At 33.6% G+C, this 15,494-nt stretch overlaps 1 protein-coding gene across 3 annotated transcripts in view; it reads right to left on the bottom strand.

Moving 5' to 3' along the window:
- The window catches only part of LOC105489076 (centlein), a 514,234-nt gene that overhangs the window by 268,411 nt on the left and 230,329 nt on the right, over positions 1-15,494 (bottom strand). For all 3 annotated transcript variants that reach the window (XM_071077831.1, XM_071077829.1, XM_071077830.1), the window contains exon 3: positions 6,871-6,955. In XM_071077831.1, coding sequence (XP_070933932.1) covers positions 6,871-6,955 — 85 coding nt within the window. The remainder of the gene's footprint in view (positions 1-6,870; positions 6,956-15,494) is intronic.

Below are 15,494 nucleotides of genomic sequence, written 5' to 3'. Positions count from 1 at the left end.
TGGATTATATCCACTTAGAGGTGAAATTGCTAAGTCAAAGACTATTCGCATTTCAGGAGTTTTCATTACTCTACCTCCCCACCAACACTTAACTCTCAGGGTTGGAAATTTTTTTAAATCCAGTAAGTACAAATGGCATCTCAGTTTTTAACTTTTCTGTTCTATTTTAATTATTAGGCCGTATCAAAATGTGCCTGACATCAATCAAATAATATAAAAATAGATGCATAAAAATGGCTCATCCACAACTTACAATCACTTTTTCTACTCTCAGCTAAGTCTTATGCTCCTTTGAGACTCAACTATCACCTCCTCAATAAAAGCATCCCTTACTATCCCAGTATTTTGTAATTCTTGCCATTTCTAAATTTTTGTGTTATTATACATTTGACACATAACAAACTACCTAGTGTTGCTAATAATCTTTCTACTCATAATATCTCCCAAATTGGACTGTTAACTGTTTACAGATGAGATTGACACTAAATAATAAATTCAATAATATAAGCATTAAAACTGTCTGTAAAATACCCATAAGCCTATCCTTTGAAGAAAAAATGACAAAATTTGAGCCTATCTTATCTATTCTGGAAATTACTTAAACTCTAGGAAGAACACTGACCAACTGACAAATTTTAAAAGGGTTTTCCCATTACAGTGAACTAAACTTAACAGGCACTGACAATATAAATGATACCAACAGAGAATCCTTTCATGAGAATTATTTAATAATTTAGATTTTGACATTTGAGTGAACTTATAATAGTAATTCAAAAGGACAAACAGACTCAATCTGTAAATTAAAAAGCATAATAAGATTAAAAAATTGCTTAACCAAAACTATCATATTCCGATAGTTTAATATTACATTGCATAATATAGTTTCTTATATCACAAAATCATTAAAGTAATAAAAGATTTTCTCCCAATACAAGAGCACTGTAAACTCTAAAAGTGTAAAAGTTCGTATAAATCAACATATTATCCTAATAAAATATACCCTCGATAATCTAAATAATGAAAGCACAGATATATACAGTTAAAGTTCATTTTAAAATTAAGCTTTATTAATATTTTTTAACAAAACTTTCTGAATAGAGGCAGGTAAATTCTTAATAGTCTGGCTTGAGTTAATATTAAAATAGCAAACAGAATTCAGAGGAACCATAAAGCATTAAGGGGTGACAAGAGAGAGAATGTCTGGAACAAATATTTATTACAGATAAGCCATGAAATGAATAATTCAAATAATGGTCAAGAGAAGTCTACAGAGTAACAAGAAAATAATAGTGAGTATGAAGCAGGGATAAAAATGTGTCGGGGGTGGGGAAGGGGCATAAGGCCCAAACTCTATTAGGCAAAACTTGAGCATAGTTAATTTATTATTTATACTAACCTATTTTCAAAATGGACATGAAACTTTTAACAAAAAACAAACAAAGCAGTAATTAAACCACAATAACTAAAACAATGATAAGTGGAGAAAAAGGAAGGGATAAAAGTAATTGAAATTAAGAAATAAAACTTCTGAGCCTCCTGGAAGGTAAGGAAAAAAGGAAATATAATGTTAAAAAGCAATTATCATCTAATTAAATACAATATACTAGGTTATCATAAGTCATGCTATCAAAGCACAATACTAAAAGGGAAATGTATTACATAATTTTATAACAGTGACAAAGCTAAAACATAGTCTTACCCAAAAAAATGGCAATTCTTTATACAAATAATTATTAGATTGTACTCTACAAAAGTTTTTCTGCAACCAGTGGGAAAAAAAAAATCTGTGTGTGTAACTTTCTAGTAATTTCACTAGATAGAAGTAAGATTTAAATAAGCTAAAGGATTTGTCATTCTAATTCTTATTCTATCTCATAGCTATAAATCTTGAAAATTAGGAGCTATTTAATATTTTTCAGTGGAACAACAATTCAATGGAGGGGGCTTCTGGTTTCCAGTCCAGCACGTAAGGAACTTGACAGTCGTCTTTCTCATTTACACAATAAGCAAAAAAGCTGAACAAACTGAAAATCAACAACTCTTTCCAGATCCATCAGAGAATTGAGACTATCCAGCAAACCAACGTCCCCAAAATTGAAGAGACAGGCAAACAGAGAGAATAACAACTTAATGGAACAGATGCCCAGGAGAAAAATCTTTCACAGGAGCCAGCACCAGGGTGGAAAAACTTATTCTGTAATTAATGAATTATTAGAAGATCAATATGGACAAGTCTGAGAGTTTAAAACTCAAGGATGGCCCAGTTTTGGGCAGGGGAAGGGGACAAACAGCACTCAGAGGAATCATAAAACAGTAAGAGGTGACACATTTTCATAAGTGTAACCTACTGGATCCCTGTCATGTTGCCACAGGGAAGATCAGACAATAATTCCTTCCTGTTTCCAGTATGTGGAGGGAGAAAGTAACCATCTTTAAATACTCAGAGTATTCTTTTCTTCTTACCAAGGCCTGCCATCGAGAAAAACTATTTTACCAGAGCCCAGACTCATGGGGTTTTACCTGAGCCTAACTAACCAACTTGGAGAAGGGAAATACCCAACTCAAGCACCTTCTAGCCTTCCTGTCTCTCCTAAGGGGATAAAGGGAGTGGGGAAACAAACAAACAAAAAACTAAGAAGCACTTTTGAAGGTCACAATTCAGAAGCACAGCTCACCAAAAGATTGAAACCCAAACATAACACTACAGACAGCTTCCTCTCCTCCCCCAACACCCCACCACCACGTCAATGGGGCTATTGTATAATTAATAGGTTTGACCAAAAACAGCAGTTTTAAATAGCAACTATTAAATTAAATTGCCTCTGTAGGTAGCTAACTGTAACCTAACAATATGTAAACACAACCCTACTTGAGAGTATATTTTTGTACAGTAGCCAAGTCTCAGCCAATCACAGCAGCCAAGCATTGAGCCAATTACAAGGGCAAATTGCCAAAACATGTCCAAATAAGGCAAACACCAAACTGTAACCAATCTGGCTATTTCTGTGTGTCACTTCCATTGTCTGGCTATACATAGTCCCAGCCCACATTGGGGAGCAGAGCTCTCTGAACCACTTTGAGTGTTACCCACCTCAAAGTGAAACACCTGAGTGTTACCCAATTCATGAATTTTTTTTCATCTCAATTAAACTCCATTGAATTTAATTTGTTTAAAGTTTTTCTTTTTAAGAAAATCGAATTATGCATATCAAGGATATTTATAAGGTATCTACAAAACTTCAAAAAAGACATGGATACCAGAGTTTTATCTCTAACTCATACCACAGCGAACAGTGGAGACAGCCTAATCTCTAGCCAGATAAACATAAAATCTATTTACCCCAGCTGTTTTTACCCATTTGGTAAATTTTATATGTCAATTTGGCTATACTACCCATGGTACACACATTCCTACCTAACACCAGTCTAGATATTATTGTGAAAGTATTCTTTAGATGTGGTTAACATTTAAATTAATGGGATTTTGAGAAAAGCAGATTACCCTTCATAATGTGGGCTGGCCTCATCCAATCAGTTGAAGGCCTCAAGAAAATACTATGATCCCCAGAGCAGGAAGAAATTCTACCTCCAGACTACCTTAGGATTTGCAATGTAACATAAAGTCTTCCCTAGGTCTCCATTCTGATGGACTGCCCTGCAGAGTTACTTGCCAGCCCACGATTGCGTGAGCTATTACTTAAAATAAAACAGTAATGTAACAAACCTGCACGTTATGCACATGTACCCTAGAACATAAAGTATAATAATAATAATAATAATAATAATAAAAAGAAAATAAAAAATAATAATAATAAAATAAAACAATCAACCAATCCCTCTATCTCCACACCCCATAATGTCACATTTCTTCATTCCTTTCCATTACTTTGTCAGAGTTCAATGATCTCTTAAAATGTCATATGCCATCCCCCTTATATTGCTTTCTAAAATTCATTTTAAAACTTCATGACTGCTAAATGTAATGTCTTTTTCAAAAACTCATTCCATTTTTTGTAGCATTTTACAATGACAACCTTTTGCTTCTTGCAACTCTCTTCTCTCAATTCATGAGATACTGCATTGTACTTCCAACTCTCTTCTCTCAATTCATGAGATACTGCATTGTACTTCCTCCTTACTTCTCTAAAGTCTTTTAGTCTTTTTTACTACAATTTTTCCTTCCTCATTAAAAAATCAGTAAATATCTTGTTCTCAAAATTTTCACTGCTTAAAGTCTTCCCTCTAACTAAACCATTAAATACCCATAACTCCAGGTCAAAACTCTCTCCCAAGTATCAGATTCGTGCTTCTAACAGTTTGCTAAATATCTCTAAATGGAATTCCTATCAGCATCTAAAACATGAACTTTCTACAAGAAGCTCAAAACCTTACCTTCAAAACAATATATACTTCCTGAAAATAACCCTCTTTTTGATAATAATGCCACTGTTCTCCTGGTTTCTCCAAGCTTAAAACCTAAGAGTCATTTTCAAAATTACTATGAAGTCCTTATGGTTCCATTTACATGCCTTTCATTCCTGCCAACCTAATAATTCAGGTCCATGTCAGTGGACCTGACTATGAAATAACTATTAATAATTACTTGCTGGGTATAGAGTCATCTGTATGAGACTAAAGAGTGGATGAGAGAGAAATAGACTCTGCCCTCATAGAAACTACAAAGCAGTGTAGGAGAATATGGCAATTTCCACCTTACTTCTAACCTCACCTAATCATCAAAGATATTTAAAAAGCATTAAAGGCAAGAAATGTAACTCCGAATATTCTACAACACCATCACAGGATAATATATACATTTAATACAATATTTTGTTGAACCTAACTGAAAATATACCTTGTACAAAGTTATAACCATCATTGCACAAAAATGAAATGATTAATCCTAAGAAATTTGGGTCCCTACAAAGTAAATGATTTCTCTTATGAGAGTTTAGTATGTTATATATAAGCTATGTGATTCCACTCAAAAGATAAATAATGAAATAATCTCTACTCAAGGATGCAGAAGTAGACAAAGAATTTAGCAAAGAAAAGGGGGAAATATATTTTCACTTACAAAAGGCAATGTTTTCTAAGGGTATGCTATGGTTATCCAAAGCTGGTAAACCAAACAGCATTCATTAAAGCTCTGCAAACTTAATGCCTAAGGATATTAAAAAGACCCATTTTGCCAAAACCTATTTTCCTTCTCTAACAGAAGAGAGGTATAATTGAGGAAGAGCCTGCTACACTTGTATCTACATTTTCTCAAATCACCTGAATCTTGGGGTAGCCAAATTTTTTTCCAGTAAAATATGAATACAAATGATGTTTACCATGTCTGGGTCATAAGGCTGTACTTGTTAAGCAGCTTAGCCTAATCCAATGAATACACCAGGCACATGACAACATTTACCTATTTTAGAGTATATTTTAATATTGTTTGACACTTGGGTGGTAAACACAACTGTTTCTTTCCAGAACAAATTTACTAAAATGTTATTCTTAACATTTTATCATTATAGTACCAATTATGACATTTTCTATAGGAAAAACTCAACTGTGGAAAAGGTATAAATTTCAGATTTGTATGTTATATTGGAATCAATATTCCTTTTTAGAAAGAACTGACAGAAATGTAGGGAATGGAACTTTTACTTTTTTCATGAAACAACTTTATAACAACAACTGATCCTAGATCAAAGTTCTCATGAACCTTTAATTGGTTAGAAAGGAAAATAAATTCAAAAGTCAAAAGAGCATAGTTGCCAAAAAGGTACCTCCCAAGAAAAATTATAGTTTATTTGCTCCATAATGAGCTTGAGTACAAAATGAATTTAAATATTATATAATGATATTAGCCACTGTTAAAATAAATTTCTTTCACTTCTTTTTTGAGATGTTTATATCTTGAAAATTGCTCCAGAAAGCATGACCACATACACTTTTGAGTGATTACATACTGATTATACAATCACACATAAATTTACATATTACATATAAATATAAATATAAATATATGTAATTGTATAATGTACTGATTATACATAAAAGATAGGACTGTACTTGATATAGTGTGAATATTTGTCCCTGCCCAAATCTCACATTGAATTGTAATCCCCAAAGCTGAAAGTGGGGGCTGATGAGAGGTATTTGGGTCATGAGGGTAAATCCCTCATGGCTTGGTGCTGATTTTGCATAGCGAGTGAGTTTTCACGAGCTCTTGTTTAAAAGTGTGTGGCGCCTCCCTCACCATGCCCTGTCTCTCTCTCTCTTGCTCCTGCTATAACCATGTGAAGTGTCACATGCTTTGCCTTCTGACATGAGTAAAGCTCCTTGAGGCCTCCCAAGAAGCAGATGTTCCTGTGCGTCCTGTACTGTCTGCAGAACCATAAGCCAATGAAACCTCTTTCTTATTAATTACCCAGTCTCAGGTATTTACTTATAACAGTGGAAGAATAGCCTAATATAGTATTAATACAAAAATACAAGTTTTAAGTGTAAATAATACGATCTCAATTTTTATCTTTTCTACAAATAAAGTCATCTGAAAATTTACAAGCTTCAGAAGTAAATGATAACTGCTAATAATGGCAAAATTCAACAAAACAAATAATAACAGCTAGATACCATTATAAAACTGTAACATTATATAAAAAGTTACAGCCTATTAATTCAGAAAACAAAAGGGTACAAGCAAAGTATTAATAATGAAGAATAATCTTACTAGTGACTTCAAAATACTAATGCTTTAACATAATAAGGACCCTAATATTCTCAATAAACACTATTGCAAAACAAAAATAATTTTAATGATCTACTACCCAAAACAAGTATAGTGATTTTAAATATTTTTATTATAACACCAACCTGTTCAAATTCTTGTATTTTGGCATCCTTGACTTGCAGAATTTCTAGAACTTTTCTGTCTTTACCTTCAGATTTCTGTTTTTCTCTAGATATAAAAATATATAGAGTTTATTAGTCATAATTGGTAGCTAATACTTTAAATTTTCATATCCCAAATATTAACATCACTTTAAAATATAGAAAATTAAATTATCTTGAGTTGACAGCTCTTTCAGAATTAATCAGAAACCATATGGCAAGTGACAGCAACTCACAACTGCTGAAAACTAAGACAACTTCATACTAAAAGAACAGTTTCATTTCCAGATTTAGATATATGATAAAAATTACACAAAATATGGTTTAACCTTGATTGCAATTACCATAATGTCATTGCTTTGAAAATAATTAAAATTAAGTAAACATGTTCTTATTAATTTAAGCTTTCACAAACACAATTATATTAAGGATAAAATTTACCATTTTTTAAGTAAGAGTCTCAAAAGAGAGATTGACAGAGATTTACTTATAGTTGATATCCTATAACTAGAATTTTTTTATTTCTGACACCTTCCTGTACATTTCTAGTCTCTGAGACTACTATTAACTAAACTAAATGGTAGTTGTACACTCAAAGCATAGTTCTCTGGGAAACAGAAAATCACAATACTTGTAAAGAATGACTATATTCTAAAACAAATATAGCTTTTAAACAAATACAGCTTTACAAAGGAAAAGGAGGAAAAGGGAAAGGAAGGAACAAAGGTCTGAAGAGACTGTATAATCAGGCTGACACCAGTCAATTTATACCATAAATAAGGGGAAATTTATTGGACACTGACTTACATTTTTTGAAAAGGCCACGAATAAAATATAGGGTATTCATAGAAAAACATAAAAAATTAAACAGACAAATTTGTATCTCTGAGAATCACAAATTAAACAAAAATAGAAAACTATAAATGGGGATGAAGCTACTGTTTGCTGTCCCCCAGATTCAGATGCAGGCTGAGGTGGAAAGGAGCTTGACTTCTGGAGTTAATAGGGAATAAGAGTGCCTTACCCAGTATGCAGAAGCACAACCAGGCTCATTGTGTGGGACTGGAATGCTAACTCATGAAGTGAAGCTGGAAAAAAGCTTCCACCCATCCTTGCCTAGAACCAAGGCTTATATTAGAGTCTAGAAAGGCAAAAGTTTATAGACGTAGCTCCCCATTCAAGACTTGAGCCAGAACACTCTGCAGCTGAGGCTAGGTATAGCAAAACCTCTATAAAACCTATTTCAGGAAAGAGACTTGGGTGAGATTGACAATTTAAAGGCAACTATAAAATTTCTAGAAAAAAAAGATAGGCATTAGATAAGCACCTGATGGTGGAGAAAGAGGAGGAAGTAAACAGTAACAATAACAGCAACCTTCCCTCTTCAGATATGACCCCAAACAAAAAAATTCAAAATACATGAACCCATATACACTGACATACTAAGTTCAAGTCAAAAGATGCAATCCTCTAGTAAAAATAAAAATAATCAACTACAATGAAAAAGACTAAAATAAGTAAGTTAAAGGTCCATAAAGACAAAAGAATAACTAATGTTAAAAGTAAAGATGAGAGCTGAAACACGATCAGGTAGATGTAAAGAAGCGATTAAAATCTTGAAGATAAAAGATTATAATCACTGAAGTAAAAAACAACTAAATGGACTAAGCTCAAAACTAGACACAAAAAGAGATTAGTGAAATGAGGGATAGTAATAAGGGATTCATCCAGAACACTACACAGGAAAATAGTGAGATTAAAAACATGAAAACACAGTTGAGACATAAGTTTCTTTGGGAAACTCTAACATATGCCTAAAACATTCCACAAGTAATAACTATGGGATGAAAAATAAAGCAGTATTTCAGGAGGTAACTGCTGAGAATATTTTAGAATTAAATAAAGTTCTCAGATTGAAGGAATACCTAGCAGAATACATAAAAGAAAGCCACATCTAACACATTAATCTATCATTCATTCAAGTATTTACTGCGCATTTATTACATGATAGCCTTTGGACTAGGGACTAGAGATATTGGAGGAAACAAAATAAACCAAGTTGCTGCCTTCATGGAATTAACATTTTAGTACATAGATAATGAAGATAAATAATACATACTATGTCAAATTGCTATCAGTATAATAAGGACAATAAATTAGGGTAACAAAGAAAGGAATGCCCAGTCCTAGAGAAGTCGGGAGAGAAACAAAGGTTGTTATTTTACATAGGACAGTTAACAAATAACTCTCCTTAAAGGTAATATTATATTTGAGGAGAGATCTAAAGGAAGGAAGGAAGAGTCATGAAGACCCCAGGGAAGAGTTTTCCAAGTCAAGTCACGGAACTAGTAGCAAGAGCAAAGACACAAGAGCAAGGGCAATTGGTATATTCAAAGAACAGCACAGAAGTACATACATTTATAGTAAAGTGGATAAGGAAATGGTAGCTAAGAACAGAGAAATCACTGGGGATACAATAATATATGGCCTTCTAGGCCCTGTGAAATTTGGATCTGAAGTGAAATGGGAAAGCAATGAGCAGAAAAATAACATGTAACATTCTAAAAGTATCAGTGGCTGGTGGGTTGAGGACAGACATTAAGGGTCAAGGGAGAAAGCAAAAAGACAAGTGAGAAAGCACATGAAACAGCCAGGTAAAAAAGAAAGGTGAATTGTACAAGATAGGCAGATGCAGTGGTATTGGGAAGTGATTAAATTTTGGACATTTTAAAGATAGAGCTAACAGGATTTCTTGATAGAAAAGTCAGGAATGTCTCCAAAGCTTTTGCCTACACAACTGGAAGAATGGAGTAGACATTATCTGAGACACAGAGAAGAAGTTTGGTGGACACAAGGATTTCAAATGTGGACATACTAAGTTTGAGATGCCTAATCAACATCCAAGAGAAGTAGGCAGTTGGATTAAAAAGTCTGGACTCAGTAAAAAAGTTAAGGCTGGAGATACAACTTTAGGAGTCATCCAAATACAGTAGTTCCCCCTTACCCTCAGTTTCACTTTCCATGGCTTCAGTTACCAGCAGTCAACTGTGATCCAAAAATATTAAATCAGAAGTTCAAGAAATAAACAATCCATAAGCGTTAAATTGCAGTGCTATTCTAAATACATGAAAAAACTTGCACCATGCAACTCCCAACTCACGTAGGACGTGAATCATCTCTTTGTCGGAAGTATCCATGCTATAAACACTACCTGTCTATTACTGTGTAGGATAAAACATAGTGTACATAGGATTCAGTGCTATCCATGGTTTCAGGTATCCACTGGGAGGCTTGGAATATATCCCCCATGGATAAGGCAGACTACTTATGGTATTTTTAAGACCACAGACAGGTTCGCCTAGGCAGTGATTTTGCATAAAGAAGTACGAGGATTGAGTCCTGGAGCATTTCAACATTTATAGATTAGTAAAATAAGGAAAAAACATCACATGATACTAAGAAGGATAAGCCAGTAATTTAAGGGGAGAATCAAGAGAAAGAGCTAAGTGAACAGAATTTAGTAGAAAGAAATGATCAAGTACATCAAATGCTGCCAACACACTAAAGAAGGTAAAGACTGAGGAATGACTGCTGGATTTAGCAATATTAACGTATTGGTCTGTTTTCACTGCTGATAAAGACATATCTGAGACTGGGAAGAAGAAGAGGTTTAACTGGACTTACAGTTCGACATGGCTGGGGAGGCCTCAGAATCATGGCGGAAGGTGAAAGGTACTTCTTACACATGGAGCGCCAAGAGAAAATGAGGAAGATGCAAAAGCAGAAACCCCTGATAAAACCATCAACTCTCAAGGCTTTGCTTTCATATACCATTATATTCACTACCATGAGAACAGTATGGGGGAAACCACCCCCATGGTTCAAATTGTCACCCACTAGGTCCTTTCCATAACACATTGGGAATTATGGGACTACAACTGAAGATGAGATTTGGGTGGGGACACAGAGCCTAACCATATCAATTAAGGTCAGTAGTGATATCTTGATGAGAACTATTTTAGGAGGATGGTGATTACGAAGCCTAATTAGGGTGAGTTCAAGTGAGAAAGAAAAACATAGAAATACTGAAAAGTACTCTTCAGGGGAATTTTGCACAGAACGGAGCAGAGAAATGGCAAAATAGTTCAAGGGAAATATGAGATCACAAGAGTTTTGTGTTTTTGTTTTTTAACATGGGAAAGAAGACAGCCTGTGTGTATGCTGACAGGAACGATCCAGGGCAGTGAGAGACACTGATTATGCAGGAGAGAAAAGAGAACTGCAGTCTAACACCTCTGAGGCTTGAAGCGTACATATGGTTTGTTTGGCCTTTGGTAAATATAAACAGTTCTTCCAAAGAAATAAAAAGAGAGAATATGAGAACAGATTCAGATATGTTGGTAGATACAGTTATGGAAGGAATAACAAGCTCCCTTCTAAGAGTTTCCACTTTCTCAATGGTATATGAAAGCAAAGGTATCCAACAGCTGAAAGTAAGAATGGGAAAAGAAGTGTTGGAAGTTGGTAAGAGAGGAAACAAAACATTATGGGATGCTGAGATAGTAAGTGGGCCAGGAAAAAACAGGATGATGACCAGGCAGTACTGAGGACCACTTAAAATTAGTGGTCATAAATTTATACCAGATCATTGTCATCATGGTTCAGGGTCTTTCTCAAGACAAGTTTAGCCTTTTGGATGTAGGCACACAAAGGGTGGACAATTGGAATAAACCACATTGGAAATTTTGCAAACACGTATATCATGATGATTTATTTTTACCACTTGTACTTTATCTTGATTATTCTGTTTTCTACTTACCATACATTAATAGCACATTTAATAGATAATTGCAATCCACTGTGTACAACTAGGCCTTCTTTTGTTTCTTATATTAATAATAAAATATACTATACTTTCAGAAATTGATGAACTTCTGCCCCTTTTTATTTTATGTTTTGGCATTGCCTGTCAATGTATCTGCCATTTTATATTTTAGTGTTTTTATTAATTTAGACAACTATTTTATGTTAAAAATATATGCACTTTACCTATAATTTGTCACTAATATATTATCTCAAATTACCACTTGAATGTTTAACTTCCCATTATAAAATCAGAAGTACTGCAAAAGAATACTAAATCTATTAGAAGTATATACATTAGGAGGAAAATAAGCAGATCCCAAAAGGTAGGGCATGATAGGGTTTACCCAGGGACAAAGATGACCTAGATCATGAAAGTCAAAGCATTAACTACAGTCAGATACTGTAGATACAGTCCTGTCAGATACTGTAGATACAGTCAGATACAGTCCTCTGTAAGTTCTTTTCTGGATATACCATGAATCTATTTTTAACTGTCCAGGAATTAGTTTAATTTATAGGGTTACAAAGGAATATAAATCATTCCATATAAAGATACATGCACCCATATATTCACTGCAGCACTATTTACAATAGCAAAGACATGGAATCAACATAAATGGCCATCAATGATGGACTGGATAAAGAAAATGTGTTACATATACACCATGGAATACTACAAAGCCATAAAAAAGAACAAGTTCATGTCCTTTGCAGGGACACGGATGAAGCTGAGGGTAATTACCCTCAGAAAACTAATGCAGGTAGAGAAAACCAGATACTGCATGTGCAACATGTTCTTGCCTATATGAGGGAGCTAAATGATGAGAACACATGGCCACACAGAGCGGAACAACACACAATGGGTCCTATCAGAGAGTGGAGGGTGGGAAAAGGTAGAAGATCAGGAAAAATAACTAATGGGTACTAGGCTTAATATCTGGGTGATAAGACAATTTGTAAAACAAACTCCCATGACACAAGTTTACCTTTAAAGTTTACCTAAAAAACATTTAACTATATTACAAACCTACACATGTACCCCTAAACTTAAATGTTTAAAAAAAAAACTGTGCGGTTAGTCTTTATAATCCCCTCTTCTATAATAAGCTTAAGATCCCCACTAGTATCCAAATAAATTCTGGTGGTCCTTTTAAATGAGATATGGATAATACTAGATTATGTGCCACCAAATCCAAACAAAATCATTAATACAGTTTCCAAATGAGCTTGATACTAGGCTAATTATCTCCTATGACACAGTATGTACACATACTCACAGTCTAGTGGTTAGGTTGCCAGAGCACTGGCATCATCATCACCTAGGTTAGAAATGCATGTTCTTCAGTCCAATCCAGATGCATTGAATCAATAACTCTAAGAGTGGGGGCCCAGCAATCTGTGTTTAACAAGGTGCTGTGGACTGAAGGTTTGTGTCTCCTCAAAATTCATACACTGAGGCCCTAATAACCAATGTGACAGTATTTGGAGGTAGGGCCTGTGAAAGGCACTTAGGGTCATGAGGATTACTCCTTCATGAATGGGAGTAGCACCTTAATGAGAGGGAACACTAGAGAGAGGATCTCTCTCTGTCATTGAGGATACAACAAAAAGGCAGCCATCTGCAAAGAGCCCTCACCAGAAACCACATTGGCTGGCACTTTAATTTTGTACTTCCCAGCCCCTGGAACCATGAGGATAAATGTTTGTTATTTAAGCCACCCAGGATTCTGTTTCAGCAGCCAGAACTGACTAAGACACAATATCCCAAGCAATTCTGATGCACAATAAAGTGTGAGAGCCACCAAAATAACAATAACACACTTCTCAATATATTAATCTGAATGACATAATACTGAAAAATGGGTCATAAAGTGTCATATAAAATAAAAACTTCAAAAAATATACCTGAATGCTATATAACTAAAAACCTTCAAAATTGACTAATATGTTATACTTTTGAAATTGAAAGATAATCACAACTCAAAATATGGCAATTTGTCTAGCAGCTCCTCCTGGTGGTAAGAGATGTCTAACATTTTCATAACAGGAAAATGCTCCCAAGATAAAATGGCCTGTAACAGGAATACAATATTTTCTACTTGAAAAAATAAGATTTTTAAATATTGTTTCAAGTTTATGTCACCAACCAATCTGGTCAATTCAATTAATACGTGTACTTCTATGTACTTACAAGACATTAAAAAAAAAGGTTCCTTAAAAAAAAAAAAAAGACACTGCCAGAAGCTGATGATGATCAATGACTGAGACAAACTCCTGTTTAGCTAATTAGAACCACTGATGTGCAATAATGATGTGAGCAAAGAATATCTGCAGACTTCTTTAGGATGAAAAATGAAGTGAAGAGAGGCTGTCAAATCTGTACAAGTTTTAAGCACCAATCATTTTTCCCAAGAGTACTTCCCATTTAAACATTTAACAATGCTGTACTTAGCCACATGAATTACCACGCTAACTTTCTGCCATTTTTCTAAACTCAAAAATCTGAGAAATTATTTTAAATCATTAAGAAACAAAATTTTATTATGTTATAGACCATGCCATATATTATACACTACAACAGGATCATATTTTCTGGGTTTGAGCCCACTTTTAATGAGATGTCAAAATGAAATATTAGAGGCTAAAAAAACATTTAACTATAAATGAGGTAGTGATATTGGTCTGAATTTATAAACAAAATAAAAAGGCAAAACTTACTGAAGTTGGTTTTTTTATTTACAGATATAAATAATGCACAAAATAAAGCTATTTATTGGACTAACATTTTCTTTCATTTGAGTAGATAATCTATTAAAATGCAGATTTTATACCTATCAATGGCTTGCAATTTAAACAATTCCCAATTTCTAGTAAACATTAAGATTCTAAAGCAGTAAGCCTTAATAATAGAAGTTTAGAGAAATCAAAGTTATGCCATCATCAAATTATTTATCCATTTATTCATAAACTATTTTATAAGTATTTTCTTATTATGAATATGCATAGTGTATTATTGGAATGGCATCTATAAACAATATACCAATAATAAAACTTGAAAAAGAGGTTGCAAAAATATTGTACAAACACATTTTACTCCACAGTAAAAGCAACTATTTAAAAAAAGAAAACTTTAATTTGTGAAATAAAAATAATTCAACAGATCCTAATTCATATAAAACCTTTGATATAAAATGTTTTAAAGGCTTAAGTAAAGTTAATATAACTACTTTGCTTTTATAGAAAACTGAGTTTTTATTGTATAATCCAGAATTTAGAAGTATTTTAATTTCCAGTATAAAATACATGTTTAAAATTATATTTGAAAGCCAAAACTTGTGCTGGAGAAGTCGGCAAATGACAAATGATTGACATTTTTTTTCTTATTCAATCAGACTACAGTGCAGAAGATCATCAGGCTAAGATGTGAGTCTGAATCTGTAAATTATGGAGTATGGATGAACTCTTTAAACAAAGAAGCAACAATTCAATAGAACACATCTGTTTATATTAAATATATTACTAAATAAGATGAGATACTCTATACATAATGAGACACTCATTCAACGCCATTTCTAAATATACAAAGCTGAAACTCAAAACAAAACCTTTTTCTGTTTTATAGTTAGAAATTAAGTGACTATTTCCTGATTTTCTTATATTTTGTCTCTTTTAACTACTTGTCCAGATATTCCTGCATATATTCAATATTTACTATGTAAAACAACATAAAAGAGTTGGAA

Source organism: Macaca nemestrina, chromosome 14 (genome assembly GCF_043159975.1).
Source record: "Macaca nemestrina isolate mMacNem1 chromosome 14, mMacNem.hap1, whole genome shotgun sequence".
Classification (NCBI taxonomy): domain Eukaryota; kingdom Metazoa; phylum Chordata; class Mammalia; order Primates; family Cercopithecidae; genus Macaca; species Macaca nemestrina.
This window is presented reverse-complemented; position numbering and strand designations above follow the sequence as displayed.